At 43.0% G+C, this 23,591-nt stretch overlaps 1 protein-coding gene across 1 annotated transcript in view; it reads right to left on the bottom strand.

The window, feature by feature from the left end:
• pcyt1ab (phosphate cytidylyltransferase 1A, choline b) overlaps positions 1-23,591 on the bottom strand; it is a 56,236-nt gene that overhangs the window by 26,129 nt on the left and 6,516 nt on the right. Inside the window, exons 3-6 of the mRNA XM_084334264.1 lie at positions 16,326-16,422; positions 14,888-15,004; positions 9,044-9,195; positions 7,593-7,671 (exon numbers count right to left, since the gene is read on the bottom strand). Of these exons, the coding sequence (XP_084190390.1) occupies positions 7,593-7,671; positions 9,044-9,195; positions 14,888-15,004; positions 16,326-16,422 (445 nt within the window). The remainder of the gene's footprint in view (positions 1-7,592; positions 7,672-9,043; positions 9,196-14,887; positions 15,005-16,325; positions 16,423-23,591) is intronic.

Genomic DNA, 23,591 nt, shown 5'->3' with positions numbered 1-23,591 from the left:
GAGCAATGGGCTAACGTTAGCTGGTGGTCCCGAGTGAAGCAGGGACGGCGGAGCTTTAGGCTAACGTTAGCTGGTGGTCCCGAGTGAAGCAGGGACGGTGGAAAAGTGAGGAAAGGGGGTGGGTTATATTGACAAGCGACAACGCTTGACAACAGAAGTTTAAACATAACTTCATATTTATTAGTTATTCGTTTCTGTATATCATCCACTTTCCATCTCCGTGTTTGACTCTTCCTGTTTACATTCGAGTGTGACGTCATCACCTACGGCAGCTTAGACGATCAAAACGCGAACCTAGAACAAAACCCGGGGGGGGGGGGGGGCTGGCTCTCTTGTGCGTTCTCGCCCCCTCTCTCTCTCTCGCTCTCTCTCTACATTCAATGATTTAAAGTAGCCAAACGTTACAGACAGTATAAATACTAACTGGATAGTTGATGATAAACATTTAATTTCATTATCTGAAATATTCTAAAATCATTAAGTCTGCTATAAGCCATTATCCCTTTGTGTGTAATTATTATTTTCTCACAGTAGTATATATATATATGTGTGTGTGTGTGTGTGTTTGGCTAAAGTGGATAGAAAACACAGTACTGTGCAAAAAAAGGGCACCCAAGAGTTTTTATATAAATAGTCTTAGATGTAAATAATTTTTTTTATTAGTGTGTCAGTAGACTACTCTTAGTACATTTTCATTAAATTATTTTTTAAAGCATCTTCATGGTTTAATAATGCAAACATATGTTGCAGGGACTTATTATAATCATCATATTGGCGTGACTGTATGCATCAAAGGGTTAAATCAAGCATTTTAAGTGCTTTAGGAAATGTCAAAATATTGCGATATATATTGTGTATCGTGATATGGCCAAAAAATATCGCAATATCATTTAGAGGCCATATCGCCCAGCCCTACTATAATGGTAAAATAGTTATTTAAAAATTTGCCCCTAAAAAATATTCTTTGCCCCTAAATTTCTCATTTAGGGGCAAGTGTGCCCCTAGTGAAAAAGCTTAGCGTACAGCCCTGCTAACACTCACTAACACTCACTAATATTTACACACTCACTAACACTCACTAACACTCACACACTCACCAACACTCACTAATATTTACACACTCACTAACACTCACTAATATTTACACACTCACTAACACTCACTAACATGTACACACTCACTAACACCCACTAACACTCACTACTAACACTCACTAATATTTACACACTCACTAAAGGCCTCTACATGCTACAGCAAATTCAAAGCAACTTCAACACAACATCGGCGCGATTTCAGCGCGCTTGTTGCAGACAGTCTTGTAGACTGTGTTGCTTGGGCGTTGCGTACCTGTGTCCAAAATCTAATCTAAAGACCCGTTGCGTTGGTATTGCGTAGCAGTGATTGGTTGGTAGTGAATGGGGGCGGGGCTGTCTGTCACTTCTAGTGTTCCTGGCTCGAGACCAAAAGAAAACTTTCTGACAGGAGCTCGAGACCAAAAGAAAACTTTCTGACAGGAGCTCGATAGCTAGTGTATTGTTTCATTACACTTGTTTAATTGTTTGTTTAAAATGAATCAAATGCAGGAACGTATTGCAGAGGAGGTCCGAAAGTACCAACATTTATATAATAGCGGGTCTAAAGACTACAAGGATAGCATTATGACGATGAATTCGTGGAAGGAGATTGGGGAAACAATGGGGATGGACTGGGTTGATATTACACTATATACAAGAACACAAGCGAAAACAAACATAAACAGGGCTATTATTATACTAGCGATGTATGGTTGAGAAGGGAAATCCGTTTGTAATGGCTAGAGTGCGCACCTTCGGCTGCCCAAAGTATTCAGGCGGGCTGGGCGCGCTCGAGCCGCACATCCGGGGTACATTTTGTTGCATCATAGGCTGCGCGTTGATTTTGCAGAAGCATAAAGGTAATGTGTCTGCAACACCGTTGCTTTGTCGATGTTGTGTTGAAGTTGCTTTGAATTTGCTGTAGCATGTAGAGGCCTTAACACTCACCAACACTTACACACTCACTAACACTCACTAATATTTACACACTCACTAACACTAACACCCACCAACACTCACTAACATTTACATACTCACTAAAGGCCTCTGCATGCTACAGAAACTGCAAAGCAACTGCAACACAACATCAGCACGACTTCAACGCAACATGTTGCAGAGGGTGTTGTAGAGTGTGTTGTGAGGATGTTGCTTACCTCTCCCCAAAATCTAATCTGAACAACCTTGCGTTGATGTTGCGTAGCAGTGATTGGTTGGTTAGCGAATGGGGCGGGGCTGTCATAGAATAATATTGGTCCCGCAGGCAGGAATACCATCCTCCATTGTTGCTAGCCAGCCAGCTAGCGTTGATGCTATTCAATGCCATCATACCCAACTAACGTTAATGCCATTCAGAATTTATTAACATAGCTACAACAACACACAGTAACGTTAATATAATTACATGCATTATTGTTTACAAGGACTGGACACGGACAAGTTAAACAGCAATCAATTAATTTAATATAACAGGTAGTTCGAGCTGCATTTTCGTGCCTACAACCACAGGGATATATCCAGCTTTGACAAGCTTTCTCTCCTCCTGCCGATTAAATTCAGCAGCTCTTCCTCGACCTCGAGTGCCTGTAGCTGCCTGCATTTGCACAAAGGCATCCATCCCTGCTGCTAGCTAACGTTAAAACGAACCTAAAGTTACACAAGCAGAATACATCCAAATACTTCCGGTCGGGGGATTTCAAAATAAAAGGAGCGACGTCTAAAAGCACCGGAAATACGTTTATTTTGTACATTATCTAACGTTTATGTTCGTGTTAACGTTAGATAATGTACAAAATAAACGTATTTACGGTGCTTTTAGATGTCGCCCTTTTATTTTGAAATCCCCCGACCGGAAGTAAGAATTATGCTTCTTTTTCTGCTTGTTATCAATGGGTTGGTTGAGAATGGAAGTTTCATCTATCTAGGGAACCTAGCTACATCCGGGGTACAATGTTGCATAGGCTGCACGTCGATGTTGCAGAAGCATAAAGGCAGAGTGTCTGCAACACCGTTGCTTTGTCGATGTTGTGTTGCAGTTGCTTTGCAGTTTCTGTAGCATGCAGAGGCCTTAACACACTAATATTTACACACCCACTAATATTTACACACCCACTAACATTTACACACTCACTAACACTCACTAATATTTACACACTCACTAACACTCACATTTACAATTACACACTCACTAATATTTACACACTCACTAACACTCACTAACATTTACAATTACACACTCACTAACACTCACTAATATTTACACACTCACTAATATTTACACACTCACTAACACTTACTATCACTTACTGTCACTTACTGTCACTTGGTGAATGCTTTCTGTCCAAAACACCCCAAGATTAAAGCCTAGTCTGACCTGAGCCGAGGAAGGAAGGTCTACCCTAGTCTGACCTGAGCCCAGGAAGGTCTACCCTGGTCTGACCTGAGCCCAGGAAGGTCTACCCTGGTCTGACCTGAGCCCAGGAAGGAAGGTCTACCCTGGTCTGACCTGAGCCCAGGAAGCTCTACCCTGGTCTGACCTGAGCCCAGGAAGGTCAACCCTGGTCTGACCTGAGCCCAGGAAGGTCAACCCTGGTCTGACCTGAGCCCAGGAAGGTTCAGCTTGGAACCACTGAGTCAGCATCTTACCTAAACATGATTACAATCCATTGCTCAGTAATAACTACTATTCTGCAGAAACTCAAGCTATATAATAAAGGGTTGTGTTCATTTAACAAGCATGTACTGTAAATTACATTTACCATAAACTACCATCCAAATTAGACTCCTTACAAGACAAGACCTGTTTCCAGCTTTCTGATGACAAAGGTTTTTCAGAACCCAATCCAATCAAGATCAAGGGAATTATGGAACATCTGAGCCCGACCCTAACCTAATGAAGCCGATCAGGTCCAGGCACAGATTTAACCTCTAGCGTTATGCAAATTCACATTCACAAATTAGTTCACTGTTAACTCATTCAGTGCCAGGGATTAGACGGGTCCCGTTGTAGCAATGCCACGCTTTAAAGATAGGAGTGCCCCCCCCCCCCATTTCATGCATTCATGATGAAACATAATACCTATTATATACATTTGATTTGGAAATTGTTTCGTGTCCAGGCAAGAAACGCCAACGCTTATAGCAGAATTCACGTAGCGCCCTATAACTCAGCTTTTCAGGAATGATCCCGGATCACTCCTAAACTATACAATATTCACCACGGGATAACGCGCAAACTTATACATGAAGAAATTATCTCTTTTTTGCATGTTCGACGGAAGAACGTCACTGTCAAATGACCATAGTATTGTCTCCATAGCTATAATATAGAATATAGATATAGCTCTCCAAACATAGTGACGCACAGTGAAAGTAGGCTATGGAAACCTGCCGCGTTAGCTACAAGGATAAGGCTAATGTGTTAAGCTCTAGCCCTATTTTCTGAAAATACATACTGTATCTAAGTAAATGGGAGATTGTTCCACTTCTACAAGTCCATTTGCATGTTCTTGGTATCTAGGGACATCTATTGATCTCAGGGAATGTATTCCCAGTGTCAGTAATATTGTATCGGTTACTAGGCTTGAGTAAATTGTAATGAACCAAAAGGAAAATATAAATTCTATTTACATTTATTTTATTTTTTATCTTTGATGGTGAATAACACCATGCTAAAATTGACCAGACATGAAAACCGCGAATGAGCTAGACGTTCACAGAAAGGTAGAGAAACTAACTGCGTTCTGTTTTATGGCAATAACGTAAAAATAAGAGACATAAAAAAGTAAATCCAGAAGTCAGCTGATTGACAGGGGCTGGCGTGAGGTGGGTAGTGTAGTTTTTCTAAATTCGAAAGCCCATCGAAAGCCCTGGGTCTCTTCCTTCAAAAGACTACATTCACTTTTGGCTGCGCCACTTCCTCCCGTTAATATGTGCCGGTTTCTGACTCAATGCCCTGAGATTTCTATAATCTTAAAAAACAGTTCAAATCATTGGTAAACAAACGTTGTGCTGAAAGTATACACTTTGACTGCTGTTTTGACAGGGTTAGGGTCTTTACTCTTGGCTACATTTGAAAGAAATGCAACATTAATTCATACAGTCTGTAGAGATGGATTTATGGCATGATGCCATTGTGGGTCCGGTACCGGACCCCTCGGGCTTAAGAGGTTAAGACCCAGTCTAACCTTAAGACCCAGTCTACCTTTAACTCATTCTGCTCCATCGCTTAAGTGCGCGAGAGGGCGCTAGAGCACCACCGCTTTAATCAATGGGGAGACTGCGAGATTTGTGAGTGCTTAAAATATATATTAAATTATACTATGGGTCTAATACACCAGTCGATTATCAGTGAGTTGCTTCCAGTCAACATCCGTACATCTCCGTTTATACCGTTTTGAATATGAGTATAGTTTGTGCTTCTGAGTAATTCCAGGAAAAGACGCGATAATAGCCCTTTAGTGGAATACACTAAACACGTTGTCATTATTCGCCTGATTATCGAATCTTCCTGAAATCAATGCTAGAACATCATTATTATCCTTTCTCATGCAGGAATGAAAAGAGCCCTGGACTGCGACCCCCCCCCCCCCACCTCCTGCACCCAACGGCACACAGCCACACACACAGAGACAGCGTCGATCGGGGTAGAAATAAATATCAGATCAACGATCAAATTTATATATAGTGTTCTTACCTTGTATCTGATGTAATGCAAAAGAAATAATCCAATTATCTGATAGTCATTCCAAATACTGCTTGTGGAGGTCCGTACCACATTACCGACCGTTACACACTGACGGGCAGGCGGGATTACTGTTCCATGCCATCGTTGTTGAGGCCTACCTCGCCTGAGTATTTAAACCCCGCCTGCACGGCTCGTCCCAGAAAAGAAACTACACCATTCCCAATGAAGTGCAATACCAGCTGGAAGGCGTAGGCGGCGGTATTTGCCCTTTTGCGAGCTCAGACCCATTCCCAACGATAACATCAGACTGGATGGATGAAAATGAATGGATATCGCTAATAAAAGAAATAACGATTAAAACGAGACTATACTCGTGATTGGCGCTGAACGGCAACCCGACTATCATCGTGACTGGCGCTGAATGAGTTATGACCCAGTCTCTAACTTTAAGACCCAGTCTCTAACTGACCCAGTCTCTAACTAAGACCCAGGGTCCTCATTTATCAACAATTCTTAGAAAGTGTTCTATTTTCGTACTTAAGCACAGAATTTAGAATGAGTGTATGCACAGAAATATCGGGATTTATCAACCGTGCGTACACGGGTCCTACGCTCCTCCGTGTTGATAAATACACCCCCCATGGGATGTGAAATAATGGACTGACCCGAGCGAACTATGAGAAACTCCACAAGCGAGATTGTTCACGGAGGCGCTGTCGAACCAAAAAGACACAACCTGTGTTATGGGATAAATAAAAGGCTGGCGGACTTGTACACGGTGATGTCAGATATCAACGACTCCCTAAGACCATTGCTGCAATTCTGCCTGGACAGCTCAAAATACTAATAAAGACCGTTAACCACTGTTTGGCGTTGGCGTGTCATTATAACCATGCTGGAATATGAATGCCTTTATTAGTTTTGTTCGATTGGCTACCGGGTATAATATGATTTGTAGAGGCATACAATCTATTTTGTTGTCGGTATTAGGTAGCCTATATGAATTACATATAATAGCAGCCATAGCCTACATTATGCAACAGTAACTTGCGCATATAATATATCATATCATATTCCTATATGTCTCCCAGGAATCGTGGGGCTCTGGGGAATAAAGGTTGGGAAGACCCTGCTATCATAGCCTATCCTTTATAATGTTATAGGCTATTTCATTTACAGTTTACTCTATCAGCCTACCCAGCATGTAATACGTTCTTTGTTAGAACTCAACTCGTTATTATTTTGCGCATAGATTGCAGAAATACGGGAACGTTTTGATTTATATTTAAAAGGCTTTGACACAAAACGAAATAAGTGGAATTTCGAAGATGCAAGCAGAATACAAGTCATATCACCCACACGATATATGCTACCTGTATCCAGAGCATGTATGCTTTTCATTCATTTAAGACACATTTATTGCAAGGGTTTTGTAAACACATAAACTCAACAAATAACCTCTGTTCTCGTTGCAATGCGTTTTTAATTCTTTCTTATACAGTAGGAAGGGGGTTAGAACACTATCGTGGGTGTTCATATAGACTTGTATTCTGCTTACAGCTTCGAAATTCCACTTGTTTCGTTTAACAATGGCAAAGCCTTTTAAATATAATCAAAACGTTCCCGTATTTCTGCAATCTATGCGCAAAATAATAACGAGTTGAGTTACGCGGAGCGCAGTCAGTACACCCCGTATATTCCGATAACGCTATATATAAACCATGCTGCATTCATTCAGAAGGAAAGACCTATTATAACAAATGCTATGGTCCATAGTTTCACACCCATCCTATGGTCCATAGTTTGAGAAACCAGGCTCCCTGTAACTCACATACCTGCATCTTTAATGTCTTGGTAAACGTCATCGCTGCCTGCTGAGGAGTACGGGATGTCGTCATGGGCAACAAAGTCAATCTGTCAGAGAGAACAACAGGACAACATGTCAACAACAAACAGAAGTTCTGAGGTGTTGTTCTGGTAGGTAGAGGAAGCCCTGGTAGGACTCCTCCCACCATGCGTCCGTTTGTCCAATCAACAGCAGGACTCTTCCCACTCTGCGTTTGTTCAATCAACAGCAGTAGAACTCCTCCCACTCTGCGTCTGTCCAATCAACAGCAGGACTCCTCCCACCCTGCGTTTGTTCAATCAACAGCAGTAGAACTCCTCCCACCCTGCATCTGTCCAATCAACAGCAGGACTCCTCCCACCCTGCGTCCGTCTGTCCAATCAACAGCAGTAGAACTCCTCCCACCCTGCGTCTGTCCAATCAACAGCAGGACTCCTCCCACCCTGCGTCTGTCCAATCAACAGCAGTAGAACTCCTCCCACCCTGCGTCCGTCTGTCCAATCAACCGCAGTAGAACTACTCCCACCCTTCGTCCGTCTGTCCAATCAACCGCAGGAAGCAGGTGGGGCCTCCATATATAGCCAACTAACAGATTCAATAATAGTGATTAAGAACACACTTTACTGGGAGCTCCAGTAGCTCACCGCGTATCTCGGCGCTATTTCGGCGTCGGGGACAACCGTGCGCGTCACGGATCTGGGGTACACGAGTTCGACTCCCGGACTCGCCGTATTTTCTCAGAGTGTCTTCCCCTGATCTATATCCCATTCAACCTGTTTCTGTCGGTCATGCTTGACCAGAAAAAGCGATAAACGCTAAAAAATGAAGTAAAAAAAAAGAACACACTTTACTGAAGGCTAACATGGCGTTTAAAGGTTGAGCAGGTTTCATGACTTCAAGACCCCCAGAGCAAAACCCCATGGAGCAGGAGAGCTTCTGGAAATGAATATGAAGACCCATGAAATCCATTCAACATGTGTATGATTTATAAAAGGCATGACCGTCACGCCTGGTTTTATTGTCATCGTTTAACTCCTGAGAAGCAGACTTTTCCTTTGGAAGGTCTTCATAGGTATTATATTTCACCAGGATCATCTAAAAACTATACTGAACACCAAGATCATCTAAAAACTATACTGAACACCAAGATCATCTAAAAACTATACTGAACACCAAGGTCATCTAAAAACTATACTGAACACCAATATCATCTAAAAACTATACTGAACACCAAGGTCATCTAAAAACTATACTGAACACCAAGGTCATCTAAAACCCTGAGACAACAGACGTGGGGAAACACAAGAAGCAGGAATCTCCGCTGGGATATGAACTGGGATTATAAAGAGAAGGAACTCTCAGGGGATTAAAAACCCTGTAAATCCGGTCCCTGGACAGTGACCTTTGACCCGGTGCCGCTGGGGGGCGGTGGCCTCTCACCCTGTGCTCCTCCAGGAACTCCGGGGTGAGCGTCCAGGGCGCGTTCCTCACGATCTCGTCCACGTAGCGGCAGTGGCTGACGGCGTCGTAGCGCTCGTCCTCCGTCATCACGGTGAAGCCCTTCAGGTTGTGCGTCAGAGCGTCGCTGCACACTGAGGACGACAGACACACGGATGTTTCCGAGCTGGGAGACGCACCGACACAGACATCAAAGGTGCTATAGCTGACACTTTATATAGAATAATCCTTTTAAAAAGGAGTGGAATTTTTTATAGCTTTTCCCCCAAAACATTATTGATGTTTGCGTGTCCAAAATGAATGTTGTTTACATGTTGCTGCATGTATCCCCTCCCTACTTCCCATTTCCCCACGTGTCGCTCTAGTGCGACATCTAGTGGCTGAATGTTATCTATAGCACCTTTAACTCATTCAGCGCCAGTCACGAGAAAAGTCGGGTTAACTCGCCAACCGTTTAGCGCCAATCACGAGAAAACTCTTAATCGTTATTTCTTTTATTAGCTACATCCATTCATCCATCCAGCCTGATGTTATCATTGGAAATGGGTCTGAGCTCGCAAAAGGGCAAATACTGCCGCCTACACCTTCCAGCCGGTATTGCACTCCATTAGAAATGGTGTAGTTTCAGGGCGGTTAGGTGGCGTAGCGGAGATTGCGTTCGTCACCAACCCCGAAGCTGTGAACTGGATTCGCCTGTTCGAATCCAGCTCACAGCTCCGGGGTTGTCACCAGCTTGGCTGGCCGTTCACACTAATTTTCTGGGCCGATCTGAGCCGTGCGGGCGGGGTTTAAATACTCCGGCAGGACTAGCGTTTACCACGATACATCTGCGATGCTGCCCCCCCCCCCCCCCCTTTCATATGCAATGCCGGACAATGTGGGACGGACCTCCACGAGCAGTATTTGGAATGGCGATCAGATAATTGGATAATTTTTTTTGCATTACATCAGAGACAAGGTAAGGACTCTATATATCCAATCTTGCATTGATCTGATATTTCTTTCTACCGCGATCGAAGCTGTCTGTGTGGAATGTGTTGTGCTTTTTACCGTTGGCTGCGGTGGGGGGGGGGCGAGCGCCCCGCTACGAGGGCCATTTCATGTATGCACAAGGAGACATAATAATGATAATCTAGCGTTGATTTCAGGAAAATTCGATTATCAGGTGAAAAATGACAACGTGATGAGTGTATTCCACTAAAACGCTATTATCGCGTCTTTTCCTGGGATTACTAAGAATCACCAAAACTATACTCATATTCAAAACTGTATAAAACGGAAATGTACGGATGAAAAAACAATCTGTTTTGTGCATGTTGACTGGAAGCAACTCACTGACAATCGACGGGTGTATTAGACCCATAGCTATAATATAAGATATATTTTAAGCACTCGCAAATTTTGCAGTCTCCCCATTGACTAAAGCGATGGCGTTCTAGCGCCCCCTGGCACCCCGACCCCTGGTGCTTATTGAGTTAAAGGAGGAATTTCACTCCAAATTGTGTTTTTAGGCAGTAATAAAGTAGTACGTTTCGGGGAAGGTTTCTTTACACCAATGATGTGCGTCGTTACGTCATTTCTTCTGAGGTTGAACCCTGAAGGGTTGTTCATTTCTATTCTATTCATCTCAGTTTTCCCTGCAGCCTTTCTCTCCCAGTGTTGTTTTTGAAGCACCAGTGATACCAGGAAACCAACTGGAGAGGATAAGCTGGAGGTTAGCCGCTCCATAAATGACAGAACAAATAACATATATTTAATCTTTCATTGTCATCATCATGTATAGTTCCTAGAATATGGAAAATACCAACCAATATCCAAGCTCTCCTGTCTAGCAAAAGAACCTGGAATCACTGGCAAACAATCAACTCAAAGCTTTTTTTACGATTTTTTGTATTTATAATTATGTTTAACACGTGTTGTATTTCTCTACGTCAGTGTAAATGGGAGCTTGATCTTAATGATCCTTCCAGATTAAATAAAGATTGAATGAATGACTGAATAATCACTTGTCTGTCACTATGTCACTTAGACATGTAACCCCCTAATTATCTTCTACATGTCTTCACTAGGTCCGTCTGTGGTCGGTCACCCTCACTTCCTAACAAGGCCTATGTCCTAGCAGACTCTGGAGCTCCATTATAGCCTCAATAGGGAGGTGTAGTGGTTACGTCATTGGTGTTTCCTTACGCGGTCCACCCTCCTTGAAATGGCAATGTATTTCCAATAGACCCATTTCTAAATAGTCTTGTTTAAAACAAATAAAGCATGAACATTGGCATGGTGTACCTTTCTGTGTGTATTCATCCACAATCTATAGCTCAACATGAACAAATTTGCAATTAATCGTAAAAGTAGCAAAATAACAATGTTTACATTTTCGTTCACTGAGGAACTACACTTCACTTTGGCGCTGCTGACTGACGTCACCACAGCGTAGACTCCTGGTTGTATTAGGCGACAGCTCTGGTAAGTGTAGTTCTTTTTTAGCGACAAATTAAAAACCTTATAACTAACTTTATTTCAACCAAAAATGCTTAAAAAATTATGTTAGTGATGGAAGGGAACTCAACAAAGCTTGCCAATGTTCATGAGGCAGAATTATTACAATAGCCGATAATAAATTTTCCCAATGATATATCCCTATACGGGTGGACCGCGTGGGAAACTAAAGTGACATCAGACTACACCTCCCTATATAGAGGCTCTATTCTCCCCCAGAACTGGAGACCGGATGTCTGCTTTCTCACTTCCCTTTGGGACTGGGGTCTCTGGCTCATCCAAACTATTATTTTAATATTATTTTACCATTTCTAGGACACTGGAGACAAGGAAACTATAAAAGAGGGTAGGGCCATCACGTCAGAATACCAGCGTTCTATAACAAGGAAACTACTGTATAAAAGAAGGAAGGGTCATCACGTCAGAATACCAGCGTTCTATATCAAGGAAACTACTGTATAAAAGGAGGAAGGGTCATCACGTCAGAATACCAGCGTTCTATAACAAGGAAACTATAAAAAGGTGAATGTAGCCTGGTAAATGAAGGTTAAAAACAAAACCTAGAAACCATGAGGAATCCAAAGGTACCGGCCTACATACATACAATAATCCTCTTTACAGCCAGGCTCATCTCTGCTAGTCACATGCAGAATTAAGCCCAACCCAGGCCATATAACAAGATGAATTGATCAAATGTGGTTTAGGCGACACATCAAGCCCAGGGCAGGCTGGTGTTTATAGAGCCTCAGGCTAGAGATTCAGAATCCTGCTGAGGGTTGGAGTCCAGAGCTGTCTGGGCTGCTGTTAGATGATGATGATGATGATGATGATGATGATGATGATGATGATGATGATGATGATGATGATGATGATGATGATGATGATGATGATGATGATGATGATGATGATGATGATGATGATGATGATGATGATGATGATGATGATGATGATGATGATGATGATGATGATGATGATGATGATGATGATGATGATGATGATGATGATGATGATGATGATGATGATGATGAATTGATTGATGATGAATTGATTGATTGATTGATTGAAAACTTTATTAACAGATTGCAGAATGGGTACAATACAGTACAGCTCAATACACACAATTGTTAAGGGGATGCAGACCAGAGAAAGACTTTCATCTTGTTTACATCAGGGTCCCCCATTTTCAATTCATCAGGACATATATGACATACATGACATACAGATAGTCAGTACTGCTACATCTATACATTTATGACATACCAGATTTGCAAATACAGTACTGTTTGTGATACAGAAGGAGTCAAGAAAAGGGAGTATATACATTTGACGTAGAAACTGTACATTGGAGGAGGTTGGGTGGGGGGGGGTTGGGTACATTGGGATATTGACAACCATACTGGGTAATTTACATTGGAGGTGGTTGGGGGGGGGGGGGGGGGGCACACTGTATAAACAAGTAAAACTGTACATTGAGGGGGGGGGGGGAGGAGACACCGTACAAACAAACAAAATTGTACATTGGACTATTGACAAAACCATACTAGGTAAATGACTGTACATTGGAGGGGGTTGGGTTAGGATATTTACAGGGGCCAGTGTTGAATTGCAGTCTCCCGTAGGTGTCCCTTGAGAGAGGTTTTGAAAGTGGGTAGTGATCCACATTCCTTTACAGCTTTGGGTAGGGCGTTCCACATTGATGTGGCATAATGCGAAACGTGTTTAGTCCCTTATTTGAGCCGAATCTGGGTTTAACATGATTTGTGGAGCTCCCTCTGGTGTTGTGGTCGTGGTATTCACTGACCTTTGGGAAGTATTTTGACATGTACATGGGTACCTTGGTCGTGTAGTGTATCTTGTAGACCAGGCCCATTGCAAGTTGCTGTACTCTGTCGTCTACTCTAAGCCATCCTAGGTTGTCAAAGTGGGCAGGGGTGAGGTGGGTTCTAGGAGTAAGGTCAAGCAGTAGTCTGACCAGTTTGTTTTGAGATGTTTGTAATTTTGTTTTTAGCGCCTTTGAGGTGCTTTGGTACCATGAGGTGCAAGCATAGTCGTAGTACCCCTGAATGAGTGCTCCTGCCAGAGTCTTCAGGGTATTCTTGTTTACCAGAGAGGAGATCCGGTACAAGAATCGAGTTCGTTGGTTGACTTTTTTTATTACATTGGATGCCATTTTGTCACAGGAGAGATTAGCCTCTAGGATGGAACCCAGGTAGGTAATTTCATCTTTCCTTGTGACAATATTGTCACCCACTGTAACTGAGAAGCCGTCGGTCTTGCTGAGTTTGTTATTTGAACCGAAGAGAATGGACTCTGTTTTGCCCATGTGTAATGATAGTTTGTTATCAGCGAGCCATATGCAGATTCTGCCTAGTTCCGAGCTGAGGGTTTTTTCAACCTGTAACTTGTTCTTGTCAGAGACCAGCAGGGCTGAGTCGTCCGCAAACAGGAACAAGTTGCAGTCACAAGCTGACGACATGTCATTTGCATAAATTAGGAACAGTAGCGGTCCTAGTATGCTTCCTTGTGGAACACCACAGCTCACTGTGAGGGGGGGGGATAGTGTACCGTTTACCTCCACCATCTGTTCCCTCCCCTCAAGGTAGGATTGCATCCAGCTCACTGATAGACTATCAAAACCAATTGCTTTTAGCTTGTCAATCAGAATGGAGTGATTGACCGTGTCAAAGGCCTTTTGTAGGTCCAGCATGACCATGCCGCAGTATTTGCCTGCGTCCACCTCTTGTTTGATGTGGTCATTCAAATAGAGAAGGCATGATGATGATGATGATGATGATGATGATGATGATGATGATGATGATGATGATGATGATGATGATGATGATGATGATGATGATGATGATGATGATGATGATGATGATGATGATGATGATGATGATGATGATGATATTTGAAAATGGACAAATGGACGAATTGATCCCCCTCACTACTTTTAAGGACTCCATCACAGAGTTGTTTACACACACCTGCAACTGTCACCCAGCCTTTTAACTGTAAATAGTCTGTTCTGCTTCATGTATTACATACCTTGTCATTTTATTTGGTTGTTTGTTTGGTGTGTGTTTTAATTATTTCTTTCACCTACCTCTGATGTATGTATGTATTCGTCTGTGTCCAATAGTCTTATCTCAGTTGTTCGTTTTGGTTTATTTATTTTCAGTTTTTCTATTATATTTTATTTTATTTTTTGTATTGTATTACCCTTCAAGAGGTCATTTTGTCCAGGCTGTCATTGTAAATAAGAAGTTGTTCTTAATTGACATGCCTGGTTAAATAAAGGTTAAACAAAGAGAGGAATCTGTGCCTCACCTCCAACGATGAGATGTGTGTTTGGGAAGAGACCCTTGGCCTGCATCAGAGCCCGAGCGTGTCCTGAATGGAACATGTCGAAGATCCCGTCTGCGTACACACGCACTGCACGGTTCTCTGTCAGAGAGGAAACACAAAGACGGAGAGAGAGAAGGTTACAGACAGAGAGAGAGAAGTTTACAGACAGAGAGAAGGTTACAGACAGAGAGAGAGAAGGTTACAGACAGAGAGAGAGAAGGTTACAGAGAGAGAGAGAGAAGGTTACAGACAGAGAGAGAAGGTTACAGACAGAGAGAGAGAAGTTTACAGAGAGAGAGAGAAGGTTACAGACCGAGAGAGAGAAGGTTACAGACAGAGAGAGAGAAGGTTACAGACAGAGAAGTTTACAGAGAGAGAGAAGGTTACAGACAGAGAGAGAGAAGTTTACAGAGAGAGAGAGAAGGTTACAGACAGAGAGAGAGAAGGTTACAGACAGAGAAGTTTACAGAGAGAGAGAGAGAAGGTTACAGACAGAGAGAGAGAAGGTTACAGACAGAGAGAGAGAAGGTTACAGACAGAGAAGTTTACAGAGAGAGAGAGAAGGTTACAGACAGAGAAGTTTACAGAGAGAGAGAGAAGGTTACAGACAGAGAGAAGGTTACAGACAGAGAGAGAGAAGGTTACAGACAGAGAAGTTTACAGAGAGAGAGAGAGAAGGTTACAGACAGAGAGAGAGAGAGAAGGTTACAGACAGAGAGAAGGTTACAGGTGAAGACAATGGGATTTAAAACCAGAACCAGTAATACTTTACACACCAAGTACAGTGAATGTACAGTCATTTGTCTTGTTGACAAACGTTGCCGAGTCATATCGACTGACTTACTGGGAGTCCCCTGGCCTGCTTCCTCCAGGCTGACTGTGTGTGAGGCAGACTGACTTACTGGGAGTCCCCTGGCCTGCTTCCTCCAGGCTGACTGTGTGTGAGGCAGACTGACTTACTGGGAGTCCCCTGGCCTGCTTCCTCCAGGCTGACTGTGTGTGAGGCAGACTGACTTACTGGGAGTCCCCTGGCCTGCTTCCTCCAGGCTGACTGTGTGTGAGGCAGACTGACTTACTGGGAGTCCCCTGGCCTGCTTCCTCCAGGCTGACTGTGTGAGGCAGACTGACTTACTGGGAGTCCCCTGGCCTGCTTCCTCCAGGCTGACTGTGTGTGAGGCAGACTGACTTACTGGGAGTCCCCTGGCCTGCTTCCTCCAGGCTGACTGTGTGTGAGGCAGACTGACTTACTGCGAGTCCCCTGGCCTGCTTCCTCCAGGCTGACTGTGTGTGAGGCAGACTGACTTACTGGGAGTCCCCTGGCCTGCTTCCTCCAGGCTGACTGTGTGTGAGGCAGACTGACTTACTGGGAGTCCCCTGGCGGGCTTCCTCCAGGCTGACTGTGTGAGGCAGACTGACTTACTGGGAGTCCCCTGGCGGGCTTCCTCCAGGCTGACTCGTGCATAAGGTGACGTTGTTGGTTCCAACTGGTCTGCAAATGGAGCTGGATCCGTCAGCCCCTGTAAATGAACACACACACATTATGTTTATATTAATTATGATGTTAGTAAAACTACTTAATATTATTAGGCTATGTTTAGTTTATATTATGGTATCATTCGTCATGGAGATAAGGAATATTTGTAAGGCGTGTCTTCAACTTAGTGATCGTCTCACTCAGAATAAAGAGCTTGTACAGATTTCCAATTCTAGAACAGACTTCACCGGACCTTTTTATTTTAGTTATGTATTTCACATATAATATTTATCACACCTTTGATTGTATCAGGTTGGGCTGGGAAGTATAATATTATGGTATACCGTAGATCCATGCAAAGCTATGGATTTAATATTATGGTATACTGTTATATATACAAATTATATGTATCCAAGAATTATTTCCTTGCAAAAAGTGTATTCAAATATACCCTTCCGAGTGAAAATTCACCATGGCAATTGTATTACCAAAACAAGACATCAAATAGATGCAAAATCACACTTTGCACTGAAAAAAACAAATACAGGAAATAGTGTGGAGGTTCAATTTCGAGACTTCTCCCAAACCTTTATTTATTTATGTTTGATTGATTGATTGAAAACTTTATTAACAGATTGCAGAATGGGTACAATACAGTACAGCTCAATACACACAATTGTTAAGGGGATGCAGACCAGAGAAAGACTTTCGTCTTGTTTACATCAGGGTCCCCCATTTTCAATTCATCAGGACATATATGACATACATGACATACAGATAGTCAGTACTGCTACATCTATACATTTATGACATACCAGATTTGCAAATACAGTACCGTTTGTGATACAGAAGGAGTCAGGAAAAGAGAGTATATACATTTGACGTAGAAACTGTACATTGGAGGAGGTTGGGTGGGGGGGGTTGGGTACACTGGGATATTGACAACCATACTGGGTAATCTACATTGGAGGTGGTTGGGGGGGGGGGGGGGGGCACACTGTATAAACAAGCAAAACTGTACATTGAGGGGGGGGGGAGACACTGTACAAACAAACAAAATTGTACATTGGACTATTGACAAAACCATACTAGGTAAATGACTGTACATTGGAGGGGGTTGGGTTAGGATATTTACAGGGGCCAGTGTTGAATTGCAGTCTCCCGTAGGTGTCCCTTGAGAGGTTTTGAAAGTGGGTAGTGATCCACATTCCTTTACAGCTTTGGGTAGGGCGTTCCACATTGATGTGGCATAATTGCGAAAACGTGTTTAGTCCCTTATTTGAGCCGAATCTGGGTTTAACATGATTTGTGGAGCTCCCTCTGGTGTTGTGATCGTGGTATTCACTGACCTTTGGGAAGTATTTTGACATGTACATGGGTACCTTGGTCGTGTAGTGTATCTTGTAGACCAGGCCCATTGCAAGTTGCTGTACTCTGTCGTCTACTCTAAGCCATCCTAGGTTGTCAAAGTGGGCAGGGGTGAGGTGGGTTCTAGGAGTAAGGTCAAGCAGTAGTCTGACCAGTTTGTTTTGAGATGTTTGTAATTTGGTTTTTAGCGCCTTTGAGGTGCTTTGGTACCATGAGGTGCAAGCATAGTCGTAGTACCCCTGAATGAGTGCTCCTGCCAGAGTCTTCAGGGTATTCTTGTTTACCAGAGAGGAGATCCGGTACAAGAATCGAGTTCGTTGGTTGACTTTTTTTTATTACATTGGATGCCATTTTGTCACAGGAGAGATTAGCCTCTAGGATGGAACCCAGGTAGGTAATTTCATCTTTCCTTGTGACAATATTGTCACCCACTGTAACTGAGAAGCCGTCGGTCTTGCTGAGTTTGTTATTTGAACCGAAGAGAATGGACTCTGTTTTGCCCATGTGTAATGATAGTTTGTTATCAGCGAGCCATATGCAGATTCTGCCGAGTTCCGAGCTGAGAGTTTTTTCAACCTGTAACTTGTTCTTGTCAGAGACCAATGGTATGCATTTATTTACTTATACATTGTGAAAATCGTCATATTACACATGTTCCCACACTGTACTATTCAGTACTGTACTTTAGTACTACTGTACTGTACTCACTGTACTCTGTACTGTACTTTACTCTTTTTGTATCACAAACAGTACTGTATATTTGTAGATCTGGTATGTCATAAATGTCTAGATGTAGCAGTACTGTCTATCTGTATGTCATGTATGTTATGATGAATTGAAAATGGGGGACCCTGATGTAAACAAGACGAAAGTCTTTCTCTGGTCTGCATGAATGAATGAATGATAAATAAAGTTAACAGATTGCAGAATGGGTACAATACAGTATGGCTCAATAAGAGAAAGACGTTGGTCTTGTTTACATCAGGGTCCCCCATTTTCAATTCATAGCGACATTTATGACATAGGGACATACATGACATACATGACATACAGGTATTTAGTACAGTTACATTTGTGACATATACGATATGCAAATATACAGTACTGTTACCGATAGATCCTGACAGAGTATATACATATGATGGGGAGGGGACTGTACATTAGGAGGGGGTGGGTGGGTGGGAGATAAATATACATATGGTGGGGAGAGAATATATACATACAGTGGGGAGGAGACTGTACATTAGGAGGGGGTGGGTGGGAGAGAAATATACATACGGTGGGGAGAGAATATATGTGTGGTGGGGAGGAGACTGTCTATTAGGAGGGGGTGGGGGGGGTTTGGACATTTACGGTGGCCAGTTTCGAATTGCAGCCTCCCGTAGGTGCTCTTTAAGAGCGGTTTTGAATGTGGGTAGGGATTGACCTTCCTTTACAGCTTCCCCTTAACAATTGTGTGTATTGAGCTGTACTGTATTCTTGTACCCATTCTGCAATCTGTTAATACAATTTTCAATCAATCAATCAATCCTACGCAGAGAGCTGTCTCCACGCCTTTACGTGACAGTGTACGTCTGCAGCGGAACGTCGGCCAACTCTCTGGCGTAGGAGAGTGAGTGTGATAGACTCTCCGCCGACTCACTGCGGAACATCGACTCACCGCGGTACATCGACCCACCACGGTACCACGGTACATCGACTCACCACGGTACATCGACTCACCACGGTACATCGACTCACCGCGGTACATCGACTCACCACGGTACCACGGTACATCGACTCACCACGGTACATCGACTCACCACGGTACATCGACTCACCGCGGTACATCGACTCACCACGGTACATCGACTCACCACGGTACATCGACTCACCACGGTACATCGACTCACCGCGGTACATCGACTCACCACGGTACCATCACAACACCAGAGGGAGCTCCACAAATCATGTTAAACCCAGATTCGGCTCAAACAAGGGACTAAACACGTTTCGCAATTATGCCACATCAATGTGGAACGCCCTACCCACAGCTGTAAAGGAATGTGAATCACTACCCACTTTCAAAAACACTCTCAAGGGACACCTACGGGAGACTGCAATTCGAAACTGGCCCCTGTAAATGTCCTAACCCAACCCCCTCCAATGTACAGTAATTAACATTACTATGGTTGTCAATATTCCAATGAACAGTTTTGCTTGTTTGTACAGTGTTTCCCCCCCCCCCCCCCCCCCAACCCCCTCCAATGTAAATTACCCAGTATTTCATTTCAAACCTTTATTTATACTCGTGAAAGCACTGAGGTTTCCCTCATTTACAGTGATGACGAGTTAACAAAGGACACAAATATCATAACAGTTATTAATTACAATGAATTACAATTACTACAATGATGGATTAAAAACAATTACATGATTCAGTACATAGGTCAAGTGCAATGCCTTTAAACTCCATGAATGACGGGAATGCTCCGAGCTTTAGAGTCTGTTGCAGGGTATTCCATGTGTATGGAGCATTGTAGGAGAAGGCAGACTTTCCAAGCTCAGACCGAACTCGAGGCACCCTGAGCACAAGCCGATCATTCGAACGAGTTTGGTAGGTGACAGCACTCCAGACCAACAAAGATGTAATATAAGGTGGAAGTTTGCCAATAATTGCTTTGTAGATAAAAAGATACCCATGATAACTACGTCGCAACGAGAGAGATGGCCAGCCTACCCTCTCATACAAAAGACAATGGTGAGTATCATATTTGTCACCCGTAATAAATCTTAGGGCGGAGTGGTAGGCAGAATCCAAAGGCCTTAATGTAGACGCAGACTGTAAATGACTGCACCATAGTCCAATATTGACAAAAAAACAGTCTGTACAATTATTTTCCTACAGAACATAGGAAAACTAGCGTGGTTACGGTACAAGAAACCAATCTTTTGCCGTAATTTTGTAGCTAGGTTATCTATATGGAATTTAAAAGAAAGTTTATCATCCAGCCATATACCAAGATATTTATACTCACTAACTCTTTCAATATACAAACCATTTGCTGTTGTTAGGTGTAGCATGTCATAATCTATAACCCTGGCTCTAGAAAACATCATAGACTTGGTTTGACTAGCATTAAGCACTAACTTGAGCTTAGCTAGAGCATTTTGGAGACTGGAGAGTGTCAAACGCAAGCTGCAGGTTCACAATAGCTTCCTGAACAGTATCCGCAATGCAGTAGACAACTGTATCATCCGCATAAAGATGAGCCTGACAACCTGCTAGTGCTGAAAGACTAGAAACAATATCATTAATATAGATTGTAAAGAGGACCGGCCCCAATACCGAACCCTGTGGTACACCCTTAGACAATGGCAGGAAATCAGATTGAAAGTTACCTGAATTCACAGATTGACACCTTGAAGATAAATAGTCCTGAAACCAAGCACAAGCGGCTTTATCCAGGCCAATGCTAGCTAGACTATTCAAAAGCAAGTGATGGTCTACTGTATCAAACGCCTTTGAGAGGTCTACAAAGAGAACTGCACAATGCTTCCCATTGTCCAGGGCTGAAATAATGTCATTAGTGACCAAAGTAACAGCTGTAATAGTACTATGATTTGCTCTGAAACCTGATTGGTGAGTACTTTTTTTTAATTGGTCGTTTACCAAGGTCTCCAGTGCTTTGGCTAGGCATGATAGTTTGGAGATAGGACGATAGGACGATAGTTATCCATCTTATCCCTATCCCCCCCTTTATGCAAGGGGAGCACCTTGGCAGATTTCCAAACTTGCGGGACTATGCCAGATGCAATAGAAAGGTTAAAGATGTGTGACAATGGCTCACAAATGACAGGGGCTGCCAGTTTTATAAAAAAAAATAGTCTAAATTGTCCACACCAGTAGAACACTTAGGGTCTATGGATTGCAAGATATTGAGAGTTTCACTAGATGAAAATGGCTGGAAGGAAAATGTAGGTACACACGAGGCATGATCGAAGATTGGGCTAGGGTCAGAGTCAACATCCAGTGGAGCCAGCCCAGTAGACAACCTGTCAAATAAGGACCCAGCCTCAATGAAGTGTTTATTGAAAGCAAGACAAATTTCCTGAGGATCCGAGATTTTACAATCAGCCACATTAATACACAATGGCAATGTAGCAGGGTTATTTTTTGACAGGTTTACTGCACCCCAGAATTTAGCTGGGTTAGAGTAGGAATTCGAGACTAAGTCTAAAAAGTAATCAGATTTAGCCTTCCTCACAGCTGCAGTAGTTCTATTTCTAAGTTGTCTGAAGGAAAGCCAGTCTTGCGTATCCCCAGTGCGTCTAGCACGTGACCACGTAGAGTTCCGCTCAGAAAATAATGCTGACAGCTCACTTGAGAACCACAGTGCCACCCTATCCTTAATCCTAGTCCTTTTATAAGGAGCATGTTTATCTACAAAGCAATTAAATGTCTTTATAAAAGAATCCAGTGCAGCTTGCACATTATCAGACCCTGCTAAACATAGACTATTATTAGTAGCAATGTCCTCCAAAAAGGTTTGAGGGTTAAAGATTTTAAGATTTCTCCTTTGAACAATATGCGGTCTTGATTTCAGCAGCTTTGTGGATCTAACACAGACCGTAGGACAATGATCACTAATGCCTAAATCAAAAACACCACTAGCCGAGATCCTGTCACATCGGTTAGAAAATATCAAGTCAATGAGAGTGGATTTAGCATGATCTTTAGGGTTTGGTCTAGTGCTCTCAGTAATCAACTGAGTAAGGCAGAGGTTACCACTCACCTCCTTCAGGTAACTAGAAGCAGCATTTCGCCAGTCCAAGTTAAAATCACCCAGCACTAGCATCTCTGAATTAGAATATAATGACAGTATATCCATAATTTTATCAGTAGCACTAGCCTCAGCTTTGGGAGGCCTATAGACACCAATCAAAACTAAAGAGTTACAAGGCCCCAAATCAACCTTCAGCACAAGTCATTCGAAACACTTGGAACTGTGATGGTATTCAATACTGAAACAGACAAACAGGATTTACATACATTGCAACCCCACCCCCTCTGCCAGCTCTGTCGCTTCTATATAAATTATACTGCTGTAAAGCTGCAGATGAGTCATTGTCAGATTTTTTTAACCAGGTTTCCGATAAAACCAGAACATCAGGATCAGCCTGAGATACTAAAATGTTCAGATGGTCTAACTTATGTTGTTGAAGGAGGATTCGTATGTTTAAATGGATTAGGCCAAGCCCTTTCCTATCCTTGAAGGCAGATGGGCTGTTCAGACTAACTGTGGCAGAGACTGTATCATTAGGTACAGAGGTTATGGGAACAGGAACCTGAGACGAGGGGTGTACATATCTCTCATTTTTAAGATCCACTCCTGACCACACCCCTCTCTTCTACATAACTGCGCCTACCACGCAACAAACCATCACATACAACAGAGATATTTTTAGGAGTAGGTCCATCAATAGGGCTTTGATCCGCCTGATCCCTGGGAGTGGCTTTAAAAACATGGACACAAGGAACTATGAGATGGATTGGACTCACCCCATTTCAGGCCACATCCACTGTTCTATGTTTCCGGACCAGTTCCCTACTCCCACTCACTGCGGATCTCAGAGCCATGTCCATACCCATGGAGAGCAGCCGGGCTCCATTCCAGTTGGGATGAAGGCCATCCCTAGCAAAGAGCTCCGGACGTCTCCAGAAAACATAGAAATTATCTATATAGGGAATCATCATTAGGCAACAGTAACCCTTCAGCCAGATATGAAGTTCACGGATCCTGCTGTACTTGCCATCCCCATACCTAGGGGAGGGAAAGGGACCAGAGATAATGCAGGATTTCT

This window comes from Notolepis coatsorum, assembly GCF_963971535.1.
Source record: "Notolepis coatsorum genome assembly, chromosome: 1".
In the NCBI taxonomy this organism is placed as follows: Eukaryota; Metazoa; Chordata; class Actinopteri; order Aulopiformes; family Paralepididae; genus Notolepis; species Notolepis coatsorum.
Note: the sequence above shows the minus strand (reverse complement) of the source record. Positions and strands in the feature narration are given on the sequence as shown.